General features: G+C 41.7%; 2 protein-coding genes across 3 annotated transcripts in view; one reads left to right on the top strand and one right to left on the bottom strand.

Annotated features, from left to right (window-relative positions):
• The window catches only part of LOC112463541, a 6,744-nt gene extending 1,972 nt beyond the window's left edge, over positions 1-4,772 (top strand). Inside the window, exon 2 of the mRNA XM_025029979.1 lies at positions 4,557-4,772. Coding sequence (XP_024885747.1) covers positions 4,557-4,750 — 194 coding nt within the window. The 3' untranslated portion in view covers positions 4,751-4,772. The remainder of the gene's footprint in view (positions 1-4,556) is intronic.
• On the bottom strand, positions 4,613-14,429 carry LOC112463538 (T-box transcription factor TBX1). Of its 2 annotated transcripts, XM_025029975.1 has the most exons (5): positions 14,276-14,429; positions 13,334-13,692; positions 12,147-12,523; positions 11,751-12,023; positions 4,613-6,393 (listed from the first exon to the last, which is right to left on the bottom strand). In XM_025029975.1, exons 2-5 carry the CDS (start codon positions 13,533-13,535, stop codon positions 5,830-5,832), a joined length of 1,416 nt encoding a protein of 471 aa, XP_024885743.1. In that variant the 5' UTR covers positions 13,536-13,692; positions 14,276-14,429; the 3' UTR covers positions 4,613-5,829. The 2 variants fall into 2 exon arrangements, with proteins under 2 accessions (XP_024885743.1, XP_024885744.1); XM_025029976.1 differs by having other exon boundaries at positions 11,751-12,002; positions 13,334-14,428.
• Positions 14,430-16,166: the final 1,737 nt, after the last annotated feature.

The following is a 16,166-nucleotide window of genomic DNA, read 5'->3' as shown; positions in this document are numbered from 1 at the left end:
TAAGGAAATACCAAGTACTTTGGTTTATATTTATATGAAAAATATAAATGCCCCCCCCCCCTTTCAACATAAATGATTTCAACAAAATGTTACATATCTTTTCTTCGCGTTCCTAGTTCCTAGTATAGTGTTCCTACCTTGGTACAAACTTGATTTATTTGCGCGAGATTCGCTCTCGTTTCTCCCTTTTTACCGTACTTGTATTGTACTTGACATTTCCCCAATTGTGTAAGATCGAGATACGCGCCGGGCGCTAATTATTACCGCGATGCAGCAATATCGTAATGGCGTAACGTCATGATTTTATTTCAATACATAATGATATGCGTCGTGGAAAACGTCGTTGATTACGTCGCGCCGGTATAGTTATTCATGTTTTTATGACAAAGCACGCCATCGCGCCAGTGGCTTTGCCAGTAATGTCACTATACTAATCGACTAATGTCATCCGTCGACCGTTCGCGATTATGGAAACCGCGCAGTGCGCACCTTCTCGTTATTATTAATAATTATATTTTGCGATGCGAAATGACGACTCTTATTTTAAAAGATTAATCGCACCGACTAGAGTGACTTAGACTCACCGAATATGTATTCTGACACAAGAACGTCGCGTCGCGTCGGTTTTTTACCAAAATGAAGTAGGCTTCCTCTCTTTCGATTACATATTTCATCATATTAAATTTTGCTTCAAGGTTTTTCTTCAACGAGACAAATATGTCGCTGCGGAAACAATTTATATTCGCAAGCGGTATTTGTGTCAGAGGTAACGAGCCGAGAACCGATATAAATGAATATAATATACGAGTATGTGTATAACAGTAAAAAATTAGAGCCTAATCTGACTTAATTTTGCTCATTGTCGCAGTCTCCTTCCGGTTCTTGAAAGAAATCGACGAAACTTCCAAATTAAGAAATCGTAGAAGGATTCGCGAATTAAGCTTCAAGAAACATCGCGATAACGTTGATATAAAAATACTAGTATAAAAAAAAGATATAATAAGTATGTCGCATTATTTCGGTCTGAAAATATGAAAATTTTGTTTAAAAAACATTCTTTTCACGAAAAAAGAATGTTTTCTTCGCGATACGTTTAGGAGTTGGTTTTTTTCGTCGCTTTTTTCGTGTGTTCTATGTATTATTAATTATATACATATACATAGCATATAGCTTAACTGCGCTAACTCGAGAGCTTCTTCGAAAATTCAGAAAGCGTTTCACCGCGTCGCGTCGCGTCGCGTCGAGTCGACGATGTGGAAACTATAAAAGCTCTGCCACCGTGCACGCACGAATCGTACGTGGTAGGTGGTGATGACGGATTCATGTTCCGTGGCAATCGTAGCATGGTCCGTCTATAGCGCCTTCCTCCTGGATTCCTGGATATGTGGTTGCACACCCTCTCTTTCTTCCTTCCTCTTTTTCCTCTCCATCTACCGAGCGATTCATTTGTCGGTCTTTGATCCACGATCCACGACCAACGAGCCACCGCCGGAAAATTAGAGAGATTTATTAAGCTCCTTCGCGCCTCGTGTTCCATCGACCATCGCTTCTCGTTATATTCGTTATATCCGTTCGGCATTCCATTCGCTATCGATAAATGAGATAGCGATAAAGGATCTATTTTTTTTTTTTAGAATTTTTGGAATCAAATATTCATCTCGCGAATTTATCTTGACAATGAGATGAGTCGTAGAACGATTATGTTGGTAACATCTGGAAGATTCACACAAGTTCGTCTTTTCGTTATGTATTCTTTCGCCAACATAACGTAGTGATATATATGTATAATTTAACTTTGCGATTGATATGCTTATATATTTGCCAAACTTAAAGAATAATTTTATTGCGCACGCACAAATAAAATATATCTTTCTCTTATCTCAAGCATATTAATGCAATGATGAATGCGATGATCGCAAAATATAAATTTTTGTTTGTGCGCTTGTGTGAGCATAGCGTCTTTCAACGTTCCCTATACCCTAAATAGCGGCAAAGAAAAGATACGAGAAGAGAGACAAGTAGGTATAGGTCTTTTTTTAGAAATTTAAATGAGAATTAAAGATAGTGTGATATACATGTCTAATGCTCTTTCAATCCGATTCCGAATAATCCGAACACGGAATTGCCCGTTAATGCGTAACGAAGCTGTATGTAGGGTACTTTTCACTATATATAATATTATAGTGGTATGCCGCGCGGGGTAGCAGTATAACAGCAGCGTGAGCGTTGATTCAGCGATTGAGAACAGGGTCAGAATTTAAGTTGGCTAGAAAGATACTCGGACGTGACGGGAGGATGAGAGATTCCAGACGTTTCCTTGAAAGTCACCGCGGTTACGCCTCCGCGATAAAGAGGTTTTGTAAGGGCTAATAAGTGTACGCGTAAAAGGAGCTCGGCAAATGGAAAATCTGCACCTGGCACCCCCTTCTCATCACCACACACACGCACACATATCTTTAACTTTATTAGGAAGCTAGTAAAAATATGACTAGAGAATGTTATCAGCAAATACATGTATTTGCCGACGCTTACCCTTCATACAATTGTTAGAAAAATATTGCCTTATATTTTACAATTTCAAAATAATTCTAGTTACAATAAATGACACTTTAGTTAATTTCACCAAACTTAACTTTCCAATTAATTGATAACCTGATAATTAATTCTAATTAATTTTAACACCTGACATCTCCGCGATTAATTTCACAAGTAATTCCGACTAATTATATATAAACAGTCTTAATTACATATTTTCATTATTTTCGCGATTAATTTATTTTTTATATTATATAACGTGTAATCGGTGTAATTAACGGACTGACGCGTGTTGCTTTTAACGAAAGGCACGTAAACCATTTTCTTTTCTTTTCTTTCCTTTTTGAGCAACGTTGGCGGTAAAAACTTTTCGCGTGACGTTCTCCTTTATTTCTCGACGTTAATCAGGGGGGAAGGGACTCAAGGGACCGCGTCGCCTTTGATTCGCAACTCTCGCAAGGGGGCTGTCACTGACGGTGGCGTAGGGTCGGTTGACCTCTCGAGGATTAACTCCGGTTAGCCGCAACACCTACGGCGAAGATGAAAGAATATGGAGGAGAAGGGAGGCGTCTTTTTACTGCCGGCGCCGTCACGCGCCGTCGATAAGCGCAGCTTCTCTGTCGAAACGCCCGAGACGCTCTGTCGAGATGTCGAGAGACCAGTGCAGTCATGCAGTGGAGCCTTATATCTCACTCTTGGCGTTAACGTGTCAAAAGTACACGACGAGACCCCCCTTGTCGTGGCACACGCTAGACTTTTTTCGTAATGTGCCTGCGCAAAGCGCAAAAGTCATTTCACGTAATAAGTTAATAGGACCTCACAAAGTAAATTTCGCGCCAACTAAATTAATAACTTGATTTCGCGGAACAATCTAATCAGCTATATATATATATATATATACCGCCAACGTTGCTCAAAAAGAAAAGAAAAGAAAATGGTTTACGTGTCTTTCGTTCTAGTGCACTCGATATATACTCGTATATATATATATATATATATATACATCCACGACTGTAAGTCGATTACATTTTAACACTCTTCGTGTTGTATCGAGTGCACTAGAACGCAAAGATAAATTTTTCGAGATAAGCACACGTTCTTTATTTATTCATCCTCTTGATAAAAAATCATACTCTGCGACTTGTATAATTATTAATTCTTTACACAAGAATAATAGATATACATAGATTGAGCAATTAACTTTCGATGAGAGATGGATATCGCTTACCGAAGAGGTACGAAGCCTCAAGTGGCCTAAGTAATGGAAATATCTCGGAGCATATATCCGGAGCAAGCGAGCCTACGTCTCGCTTCACTATTTTCCTCCTTTAGTTAGGGGCGAGGGCATTTTTGAAAATACGGACGAGTGCAAAACGTTTAGCTAGACCGGGAGAATGTAGCCACCGGCGATCATTAAGCATACGCTTGTAATATGTTTACACAGCGTTGTTCCTCGCGCAGTCATCAATCACGGCGAACGTCGAGTCAGCGCGCGGCGCGCCTCGTCGTCCGTCTTCCATCGTTCCACCGTCCACGGAGGCTTTAGAACTTGGACGTTTAGACGCTCGAGTTCCTTTCCATCTCGCTTGTCATTTCCGACAGTCGCGATCTCAAACCGTGGCATGGCTCGCATGATCGTCGATAAATCGTTGCTGGCTTTAATTACTAAGCTTTAATAACTTATTAGCTTTAATCGGTTGGTGCACACGATATACTGTCATGCGTCAACTGATAGGCGACGACTAATACTCTAAAAAATCTTGCTTATAATATATCGAGCACCTTGTTTGCGCACATTTTTATTATTAATATCAATATATTTTTACTATTGTAAATATTTAATTTAAAAAAAAAATAAAAGAGATACATTTTTACGAAATTGCATAAAATCGTGTTAAATGACTGACAAAAGTAGTCAGTAAAATTATAAGATTTAAACGAGTCGAAGAAAGAACGAGGAAAACATTCGTTTTCCGATCGAGATAAGATTTGCCCATGCATTAATTCGGTTTTTTTTTTAGGAAAGGAAGAGTTGGATGGAAAGAGAAATTTGTTCAGGAGAAATAAATTGTGCGTGTTTTGCGTTATTCGACCGTTTATTCCTCGTTTGGTCATAAAACGCCCCTCCAGGGCTATCGTACGCTCAACGATGACGAGAACTCTTAAAAAGTTGAAGGCACAATGGTACGATACCCGCGGGCCGCGGGTGGCATAATTTATTAAGGCACTTAGTAACCACGTTACTCTCACCAAGTGTCACGGCGCGTTTACTTTCCCGTCTTGGCTGGTCGAGAACGTTTTAGGCTCGTTCGGCATTTGAGACACCCAGTATAAATAGACGCACTTTGCTCCTACAAAAGGCACTTACTCTCTCTTCTTACTTCCCCCCACGATCTTCCGCAACTTTGCCAGTAACATCGATCGGTCGATTCGTTTCTTACGCGCAAATTACAATAATTCAAACGCTCGCAAAAATTTATTACGTAGAAACTATATATTAAAGTTGGCTCGCGAATAAAAGTTATGCGTTGTCGATTATAATATACGTTTCGTAGTTGTCTTTGTTGTTATAATTTTAGTACTGCGGATATACGGTACGTCAGCATTTTGTAAAAGTATGTCAGTATCACCAATGGTATGCGCTTATCGCCAGCAGCTAATTATTACTTTCTTATTATTACTTAATATCACCATATATGTATGTATAATATAATAAAATATGTGAGTCACGAGCAATAGAGAACTGTTTCATTGCACTCAACTTGGGCAAGGATTCATTAAGTCAGATATTGGCACAATCTTTGGTACAGTAACGAGACTATATACGTCTAATGATTTATCAGTTACTACACCTAACTCTCATTTTGTCAGTTGAATAAGCTTATATCGAAAACCGTCATTACACATAAAAATACACCTAACAATATAGAAACTATAGATATGCGCGTAAAAATTTTAATTTTTCAATTGAAATAGTTTTAGGCAAACTGATCTTTTTGATCGGAAAATAAATGATGCGGATACATTCTCATCTTTCGCGTAAGACGTGAGGCATAACGTGATGTAAAGATTGATATAAAAATACGTCGAAACTCCATTCCTCTCTTTCGAGATCTTATCGACCGGAATAAAAATGTAGTCGATAAGAGATCACACACGCACGACGACAAAATTTCGCGGTCCGTCGTTTGAAAAGCATCGAGATGTGTGAACGTTTCATTCTTTCCATCTCCATCTCGATATTTCGTTTTGCGATAGATGAAAGACGAACGCAGATAACACGTGTAACGCAGACTATCGCGGTCCATAGAGAGACGCGCTCGAATGCGGATGTTGCGGGTGCGTCGCATAGTGGACCGAATTGACGTGCGCCGATGACTGGCCATGATGGCTCGGGTAATGCGTCCAATGGCTACCTGCTGGGCCTGTTGCACCGTAAAACTGATGGTGCTCCTGAGATGTAGCGGGTACACCTGGAATCTGCATCGCCGCCGACATCGCGTTGTAACCGGTCGGGAGAACGGAACTCGCGGCACTCGTAACACTCGCGGTTCCCGTGGGGCCCGTGGGCCCCGTGGCCGGTCTCTTGGCGGGATTCGGCGGGATCCCGCCGACGGCCACCACGCTGTCGCACTCGTCCGACTCGCAATCCCGGAAGCCCTTGGCGAACGGGTTACTGGCGATCTTCAGCTGCGTTATCCGATGGTTCTGGTACGCGGTCACCGCGGTGAACCTGGTCTCCGGGAAGGAAAACGTCTTAAAGTTCTCCGTGCGGGGATCCGGCGCCGAGCCCGGCGGCGAGGGAGCGACCACCACGTGGCAGCGCGGCTGATAACGGTGCATCGAGTTGAGAATAATCTGCAACGCGAAAGGGACGATCAAAGTAAAACGCGCTTTTTGCGGAATATGCCTTGCCTTGATGACGCGAGAAAAACGGGGCACAGGGCACAGAGTACCTAGACTACCCTAAAGATCGGAGAATCTGTATAATCATCTTTTTTCCTCCTTACAAATTTTGAAAGGAAGGTAGAGATGTTATTCAAATTCGATCGATTAACATTAAATGATTAAATAGTAAAGCCATAGTAAAGCGGGGTAAAATTTTATGACATCCACTTTAATAAATAGATTCGATTTGACTTAAAGTGGAAGAAGAGAAAAGAAGAAGGTTGATTTTAATTCCCTCTCCCGGTTATCTCAAACGAGATTTATAAAATCTGTAAAATTAAAACATGTTTCCTTGTTTTTTTTTTAATTTCGTAAAAATACAGACCACACAAGAGTGACGGTACTGTAATGGTGTGGGTACCCAGCTACCCACAAGCGACCTAGCGTTACAAATATTGTGATTTTGTGACAAACGTAGGACGTAGGACGACAAACGCTTTCACGCAGCTCGATCGATGAGCACAATTTGGTAAAGTCGCCTTCGTACGAGGAACTAACCGAGAAAGAAAAAGAAAAAAAGAGATATACAAGGGAAAAAGAAGAGGAGGAATGGGGACTGGGGAGTCTGGGGACACGTGAAGCTCGTATTCGATGGAAGGAAGGAGCGCCACAGGGGGGCGGTCGCAATGTTTGACAGCCACGAGAGACTCGGTGACTAATTAGTATAAAAACTAACCCCCGGCCCGCAATCCGACACCCTCGTCCTTTCTTTGGCGCACTCACGCGCATATGCGCACATGCTTCGTGAGTAGCATGGCATATATGTATTAGTATATACCGAAACACGCGCGTGCACAGCGTATTCTATGCGAGAGGAAAAGCATGGCCCCGTGTGTGGCCGTCGAAAATTAGGACACCGTTTCTCGCGAGCAAACTTTTCACGGATTTCACAATTTTCTTTAACGTTTTGTCATGCTCGCAATAATTTATCTTTCAACGCATCGAACATTGACTCGCGCTCTTCCTAGTCTTCGTCCATCTTGCAGATCATGCACTCTACCTCTACAACTATTATACATCTTACGTTTTTTTTCATCCGGAAATACCTAACTAACTAGCTCATTTTTTCTCGGCTAAAATTTAGTTAAAAATTTACTGTTTTTTATATTCCTCACAATTTTTTACACTTGAATCTCAACATTTTTGCATTGATATTATAGGAATGAAAGTTTTGCTCGAATAAAATCAATTTGAAGTTATTAAATAAATAAAGAGACTTCTGGCTGCTCAGTGCTACGAGTCTCTCAGGAACGCCATATATGCGCTTGTGACTTGGTCATCGATCATCTCTGTGAGACATTTAATTATTTCTCGGGCAAAATAATTATGCTAAAGTTGAAATTCTACCTTTATTTAATTCCTATATACTATATTTATCTCCTCATCTACTTCTCCAGGATGAAATCTGGAGTGAAAGTTAAAGCGATATCCAGATATCCGGAAACACATCTCGCGATAGCGAGATGCGAGATGCGTCAATTAAGGACGAGCGCATCGGGGCGAGCATTCCTGACCCGCCTACAGCGAGTTTTTACGATTTTTTACGCGGCCTGGTGCCAGATTTTTCGGTGCGCAATTAAAGGAACAAACTGCTCTGTGTGTAGTGTGTAGCGCGAGAAAAAGAACGACCTCTCGCCACGGGTCAGAGGTCCTCTCCCGCGAAAGAAGAGCGATACATTCTTGGGAGAAACGCGAGAGCGGAGACTCGGAACTTTCCTCCTTCTCTGTGAGTCTCTCGAGTCTTTGAGTCTCTGAGCCGAGGATGTTTCAAATGTCAAATAATAAATCACGCCTCGAGAATACACGTCCTTTACAGCCTTTACGCGATTGCATAAATTTGAAACACGATAAAGATTACTCGAGTCTGAATACACAGAGTGTAAAGAATATCGCTAATATAAGCATGAGAGTAAATTTTATGCTATCATAATTTGTACAAATCTATTCATTTTTGAAAAAAAATGAAAGAAAGACATTCGAACAAGAAAATTAATCTTATTAAACGTGCATATATATATATATATATATATATATACACACTATTATACTGTACTGTTAGATTTGACAAAACTCGATATTGTGTCGAATACAATCGTATGGAAATCTCGTTTAGCGATTCTTGTCACCGAACGTGTGAACATTATCACTATATTCGCGACAGGAAATATCGCGTCGGATTTGAATTTTGAAAGAAAGCGAGTTGCTTGTCCACCTGACCTTCTTCTAACCTGCCTGCCTAAATTGCGATTGTCACGCGTGCTTACAGCTTACAGGTTACTTAAGCTTACGATGTCGGCATGTCGCGTTGCATTGCGTCGCGTCGCGTCGTTTCGTTCATCTGACGCGGGGTAAGTATAAGTAGGTACCTATGTCGCGACATCGCGACGCAATGAGTTTGTTTCGCGATCATGTTCGCGATCGTCTTGATGAATTTGGCACGAACGTGGTCGCGAGAAATTATTTTCGGCTCCGTATATAGACTTTGCACATCTACGGTGCATGACGCGCACACCGCCCGTCGCCATCACCATCGCCATCGCTGCTATTACGCGATCGAAAAGGTCATGTCGAAGCGCAATCATGTTCGTGATCGGCGATCGGACTGATCGGTATTCGGTATTCGGTCAGCCCGTGACTACAGACTCGCGATACTCGATGTTCTTGAAAGTCTTGACGATTTACATTGCACGTAATCTGACATATAGTAGATAGAGACGATAGAAACAGGCCCTTTGGTTCGATATAAAGGAGCGAGAGAAGAATACTCGATTAGAGATTTACCTACAAATGTCAGCAAAAAATAAACAACTCTTTAATAAGAAAAAAAACAAAGATCTTTGTGCTAACAATAAGAGATTAATATTTTTATCAATTCTTCTAAATTAATGCTGTACTAGATTCTAATACTAGTATTTGTAAGTATTCTAATACTTTGTACATTCTAATACTTTGATTTCCATTTCGATAACATTATCTGTAATTGGAACAGGAATTATTTATTGCAACGTTTATTTTATACACATTTCAATCTTTATATTCGTGATAAGTAGGCTTCGTTATTATACCTCGTAATAATAAGTTAATAACGAAACGCGCTGCACTCCTGAAAAAGATTTCGCAATCGATTCCGAATCAAGACATCGACGTCACACGATGTCAGAATAAGCAGATACGCTGACCGATGCTAATTCTTTCTCGGTATCATGCTCGTTACTAAGTACGGTCTCTTTCCCAGGCCTATAGATCATGCGCAGTTTACATTACATCTGTTTACGTTATACTTTACACACACGACACTCTTGCGTCTATCCGCGGTGACAGGAAGGCGAGAATAATACGCCGCAGACAGAATATTTCGAGCCATACGAATAGCGTGAAATTTAAACTATTTTCTAATTCTCTTGAATTCGAGACAAGCTTTTACATTAGCGATGTAACGAAAGCGTTAACTATTGTAACATAAACTTAAAGATTATAAAATATAATCAGAATCAGAATCATCATTTATTAGACGCTCTGGGACTACGTCCCATAAAGCGTCGAAACTAAATTACAAAAAGAGTGTCAAATAAAATATAAGACATTCGTGCATTCATATATAAAAAGTAACTACAAATGAAAGATATAAGAGTAAAGTAAGTAAAGAAAATACAGATACAAAATGAGACGTGTTGCCACAGTAACTTAGCGTTTACAACTGAAAAGAAATTGCCATAGTTGAAAATGAATTACAAAAGCCGTAGAACAAAAGATAGTTTACACAATAATCTCAAGATACGCTCAGGTCTACCGACAGAAATCTCATGCACCTAAAGATGAGAACAGGAATTTATATAGTTTCGCCTTGAAAGAGCCGATACACGTCGCGTTGCGAATGTCAGAAGGGAGAGAATTCCACAGCTCGGTAGCGGAGAAACAAAAAGATCGCTTAAAAAATTCAGTACGGCAGAGCGGAAGGTTTAGGACATCGGTCGGAGATCTAGTATTCCGCTGCATGTTTTCATGCCTAAAAGTAAAATTGTTGTAGATAGCTTGTGGCTTTTCCTTCTTGAGTACAGAGAAGGTCAAACTTCCCACCAAATATGACTAACAATAAGATCGATCTTGAGCCAGCCCAATCTGACAAGATACGGAGTGATGTGTTCGTCGCGCTTGAGGTTGAAGATGAAGCGGACACAATAATGAGAGAGAGAGAGAGAGAGAGAGAAGAGAGGACTTTTCTATCAAATAGAAAAAGATTAACGCATACCCTATATACAAATGTTTAATATCGTTGTGTCTAGTATAAGGAAACAAAATATGATAAATACGTATAAAAATTAATGTAGGATAAGTAAATCTTTAAAGGAGCTTTCACGGATATACTTGTAACATTTTTTTATTGATTTCTTTTATATTTTTACTAGAACATAATATAACGTTTCAAATCATCTTTAGCAACCATCAGTTTCAATTATTCGACTATACTGCTAATTATTTTAAGACAACCGACACGCGACGAGTGTACCTCGGTGAGAAAGGAAAGAAATCTCTGTAAGATACATGATGACGTTAATCTACAGGCGGCATCTTTTAAAGTTTCTAAATAGTGAATAATCTTCGTGAAAATACTGCGTCGCGTCGCGTCGCTTCTCTCCGTCGCGTAATTTCTCGTGAGCGACAGGCTCGTATCTCAGGTCAATTAAGACGAACTCGTGCGTAAACGACAAACACGTGGAAACCCCTCCGTATCTTTCATCCTACTTTATTATGTAGATGCGCGGCGCTTTACGAAACAACGATACTACGACACGCGACGCGACGCGACGATCGTGTAAAAATTCGAGCAAGGAGGATACATCGAGACCAAGTCGCGGTAAGATTATACTGGCGAAGATTAATCTTTTGTTTTGCCAAACTGCCAGACTGCCACAAATGTACTTATCTTCATTTTCAACTTTTATTTCCGATTCAGGAATCGATTATCGATGCTCGACGTTGTGAAGAGAAAAGGACTTGATATTTTCCAAATTATTCGTTTAAATGCATTTTACTTTACGTATAGATAAAGATGAGACGATATTAGTTGGTGGATTGTGTCAAATAAAATCCGATAGAAAATAGAAGATAGTTTAATTGAGCTGGAATAGAATATACGGTGCTGTGTTACACGAATTATAAAGAAACGTAAGCGTATCTAAGTACCGCTCGCGTAGCGCGGGATATATTGTTACTGCAAGGGGGACAGGTGTTATTATCACGAATACGTGGCGAAAATGTCAACTCACGTGTCCGTTGTCGTCAAGCTGATTGTTGGTCAATTTCAACTTGTCGAAGGAAATTGGCTGCTTCATCCAATGAGCACCACTCGCAGGACTGTCAGGATGCACGTGGATCCTAGGGGGTGAGACGGGATCGGCGCGACCCGCCACGACCCAGGCACTGCTGTGGAAAGCGTATCGATACCTCTTGTCATCGCACGGAATGAAATCCATCACCATCAGATACTCCGTGTTCGGGTCCAAGCCGAACAGTCGACACTGCCGATCACCAAAACCATCCTGTATAGCGTAGGTAACGTACATAGGTATATGTCATCGCGCTTCGGCGAACGAAAACGAAATGACGTTTTCGTTTTTCGTTCCTGGCGCGAATTTGTCGAGTATCGCGAATATAATCCTCACCTGAAACGTGGGAAACATTCGTCGTCCGGCTTTCGTAACGATCATCTCGGTGCCCAGCTGATGAAACTCCTCCCAGAGCGGCTTCGCCTCCAGAGCGACGCCGGCGCCGAGCAGCGCCGGATGGAGCGGCCGTTTCGCGTCCGCGCCCACGCTCGCGTCCTCACCGGAGGACCCGCCGCGGCCGCCGTTCTCGCTCGGATGATGGTCATCGTGATGACTATTGTTGTTGTTGCTGTCGTTGCGCGATTCCACCGTGGCAGAGCTGGGGGATATCGGATTCGCCGAATTCGACGTCGTCGAGTGAATCGGTAAAACGGCCTTTATCGGATGATTGGGACTGCGAGATCTCTTTACTCTTCCGGCGCTTTGCAAACAAGCTGGAAAGGCGTTGATGGAGGACTGAGAACGATTCAACCGAGAGATGTGCGTCGTATCGTGCGTTGACAATACGACGCTCATCCCTCGGTTAAATACGCGAAAAGAAGGACTTTTGTATAGGCACGCATAGATATAGAATGCCCCTGTATAATATTATATACTTGCATGGTTAGCGATATCGACGTCATCGCTTTACGAGAAAATTGCAAAAAAATTCAGCTGCACAGCACATTAGTATATAAACAGACTAATATAGATTTATCAAAAATACGCTACGCTCTACTCGGCACAGGGCAATATCTCAAAAATCTCTCAAGTTAGTCGGCTAAGTCGGCTTTTGCTCGCAATATCTTCACCTTATTTTTTACTTAACAATTCGCAGGTGTTTCGCACACGTGACACGTGCCAACTTCCGTTAACTTTCAAGTCAGCAACTTACAATTTGGAAATAGCCGAATGATCAATGACGTATCGCGGAAAGAAATCGATCTCGACGTAACGTTTTCTTTTTTCCGAAAAAGAAGAAACAAGAGATAAGCTCGAAAAAGAGAAAAGAACTGACGAATACTACATGTGTATAAGTAGAATGCAACGAAAAAGCTACAAACTAAAAGTGGCCAAAGAGAAGCAGTCGCTACTAACGTGTCTTTAGCCGCCGTTTTGACCATCGTGATAAATATTCCGTGTATGAATATTATAATGGCGTAATTGTTTGCCAATAAGTCGAAATATATCAATGTGCGCTTTCGAAAAGTTTCATGCACCTCTAAGAAAGAAAAAAAACACAAGAACCAGAACGTATCGTTCACCTTCCATTTGTTGCATCGGCGACGGTACAACGGGCAAATGCTGGTGCTGGTGTTGCTGATGTTGCTGATGATGATGTTGCTGCTGCTGCTGCTGCTGCTGTTGATGATGATGGTGATGGTGATGATGATAATGATGCGCTGACCATTGCTGATAGCAGCAATCGACGGCGATTTCGCGTCGTTGCTCGTGTTGCGCGTGCATCGTCAATTAAATCGGCGATATCGATATCGATTGACGGTATCGTATCGATTACCGTGACAGAAGATATGAATTATCCGCATGACTTCGTAATCCATATCGCGAAATTTACTTCAACTTGGTGCGCCCCGTGGCACACGTGCGCACGATTCCTCGGCATCTTCAACATTCCAAAGTAACGCAAAATTTAATTTAAAACAACGAGAAACGACACTCGCGAATTATTTTCATCGTCGTGGTATTCTTGGGGTATCAAAATCGATTCCCACTCGAAGATCGAAGGTATACACGTACAATGTCTCTTGGATCGAGAAGACGCGCACTTTACTGAAAATCATTGTTGGAATAATTGCGATCGTAATAATCTAATAATCGCGGGTGGGTGACGAGCGACGATGGTTCGCCCCGCATCCGCATTCGTCCGTAATTTCGCTTTCGAGAGCGGGCTTTCGTCGGGAGAATCTCCCCTTTCGTTTCTCGTTTCCCTCCTCGCGCGACGATGTCTCGTTATTAACCGACGTCGTCAGTAACGTAACGCGCGTGTGAAACAAGCGGATTTCTTCAGCGTCTCATGACACGCGGCTCCCCATAGTCCCCATTGAAAGAAGATCCGAGCGTGATTTCAGCGGGCGCCGCGACACCGGCGTTCCGATCCCGCGATTCCCGCAACCGAGTGCCCGACGAACCTCAGCATCGTCGAGACGAAGACCGCTTGCTCGGCCGTTAACAGGACTTGTCCTCACCTCCGTGTCCGGACGTTGACAAGGACGCTCAAAGCCGCGAGCTTCTCGAATCCGAGATGAATCGGAAAGAACTTGCCCGAGGCGACTACCCCGCCGCTTATCATCGCGACATCATTCTCTCTCCGAGTAGAGAACGTTCCCTCGCCTCGCGACTTGGTCTCTCTCTCTCTCTCTCTCTCTCTCTTTCTCTCTCTTTCTCTCTCTCTTTCTCTCTTTCTCTTCGACTTGGTCTCTTGGCTCGGGCTTGGGCTTGGGCTTATACTTGGGCGTTGGGCTTGTGAGCTTGGAGAACCGTCCCGAGGGAAAAGGATAGAACGAGAGCGACGTAGGGAGGGACGCGATAGAGAGGAGGGCTTCTCTGAGGATCCTCCTACGCGGGCACCCACGCTGCTCGCCGCTGGACAGCAATGGGATGCTGTGTGTGCACAAATCTTCTGCCCTCTTCTTCGATGCCAGAAGGCGGAGTCTTGGCGAGCCAGAAATGTCAGGGGTAGGTGCAATGGACTCAGGAATGGGCCTCTCCGTCGTGCCGCCCGAGAATAAATATTTCAATTTTATATGTATATATATGTAGCGCTTCGCATATACGTAAGATGGTCCGTTATCGAGAGGATGACGGGATCCACAATTCGGAAGGAAGGGAGGATGACGATTCAAAGAAGTTTGTAAATGTAAAATAATATATATATATATATATATATATATATATGTGTGTGTGTGTGTGTGTGTGTGTGTGTGTAAAACAAACAACTTTGTTCTCGAGAAGCGAGAACAAAGTTTAACAGATTAACTTGAAAAAATTGGGAGAAACTGGGAGAGAGGGTGAGAGGGGACGGAGGAGATCCAAAAAGGGCTAAATTAAGGTTCCGCGTCCTTCAATTTATATGTACAAATTCCTTTCTTTTTCACAGAGTTATTTTTAATAATAACTTATACTATCTATATATACGTACAGGTGTTATAGTGCCGATTGAATATAACTATACAGTAACTTTTCATTTTTATAGATCCACATCATGCTTGCTCGTGTCTCGCTTTGACGTTTCACAAAACTCTACATTCTATTAATATATTAATATCTAATAAAATTAACATGTATACATTATTTTTGGAAACGCAAGGTTTCTTTTAGTTGGTGTAAAACCGTTCTCTCGCTCCATCACAAAAACCGACTTTTATAGACTGACAATTTTATTTTCAGATTAGACAATGCGCGCGAAAGAAAAAATATGTTTCATTGATTTTCACACGGCCGAAAAGATTCCGATCTCGACCTTTATACCTCGACTTCGACCTCGATCTTGGCTCTTTGAACGCCATGACGAATCGCGGAACTTTAAGTATCGTAATATATGTAAAATGTAAATAAATTCAAGCAAATAGAGAAGACGTGAAATAAATCGTGTTTCTGAGTATATAGAACAAAGTTTCTAATCTACGTAATTAAAGGCTACCAGAAATGTTTTTTAATGTCAACGGTGAAACGGTACTCTTGCGTCGATATTCCAAATCGCCGAAGGTTACTCCAGAAGAAGAATCGTACGATTTCTCGTGACAAATATATAAAATGCTGTTTTATCGGGACTGAAGGAAGGGTTAAAAAGTTTTGAAAGTTTTCGGAACCTGGATTACTTTAAAGATAAAGATAAAGATCATTAAAGACGATATTTCGCGCGATAGAGATTTCTCTCACGTCACCTATGTTTTGAAGAAGACCACGTAAGCTTGAATCATTCTCCTATTTACCCTTCCCTCTTTTGTCGGGTATAGAGGAGCGTAGAGGCGCGTAGAGGCACCTATTAAAAACGTTGCACGTTTCTTCGCATTTCGCGCAGTTTGCGCAATCTTGGCGGACGTCGACTTGACTACGCTGCTCTTACAATTAGATCGC

This window comes from Temnothorax curvispinosus, unplaced genomic scaffold (genome assembly GCF_003070985.1).
Source record: "Temnothorax curvispinosus isolate PA1 unplaced genomic scaffold, ASM307098v1 QBEX01013419.1, whole genome shotgun sequence".
In the NCBI taxonomy this organism is placed as follows: Eukaryota; Metazoa; Arthropoda; class Insecta; order Hymenoptera; family Formicidae; genus Temnothorax; species Temnothorax curvispinosus.
Note: the sequence above shows the minus strand (reverse complement) of the source record. Positions and strands in the feature narration are given on the sequence as shown.

Coding starts and splice junctions, on each gene's coding strand:
- LOC112463538 (XM_025029975.1), bottom strand. CDS start 13,535: ATGCACGCGCAACACGAGCAACGACGCGAAATCGCCGTCGATTGCTGC. Junction 12,024..12,146: donor GAATGTTTCCCACGTTTCAG/GTGAGGATTATA, acceptor TACGCTATACAG/GATGGTTTTGGTGATCGGCA. Junction 6,394..11,750: donor AGCTTGACGACAACGGACAC/GTGAGTTGACAT, acceptor TTCGCGTTGCAG/ATTATTCTCAACTCGATGCA.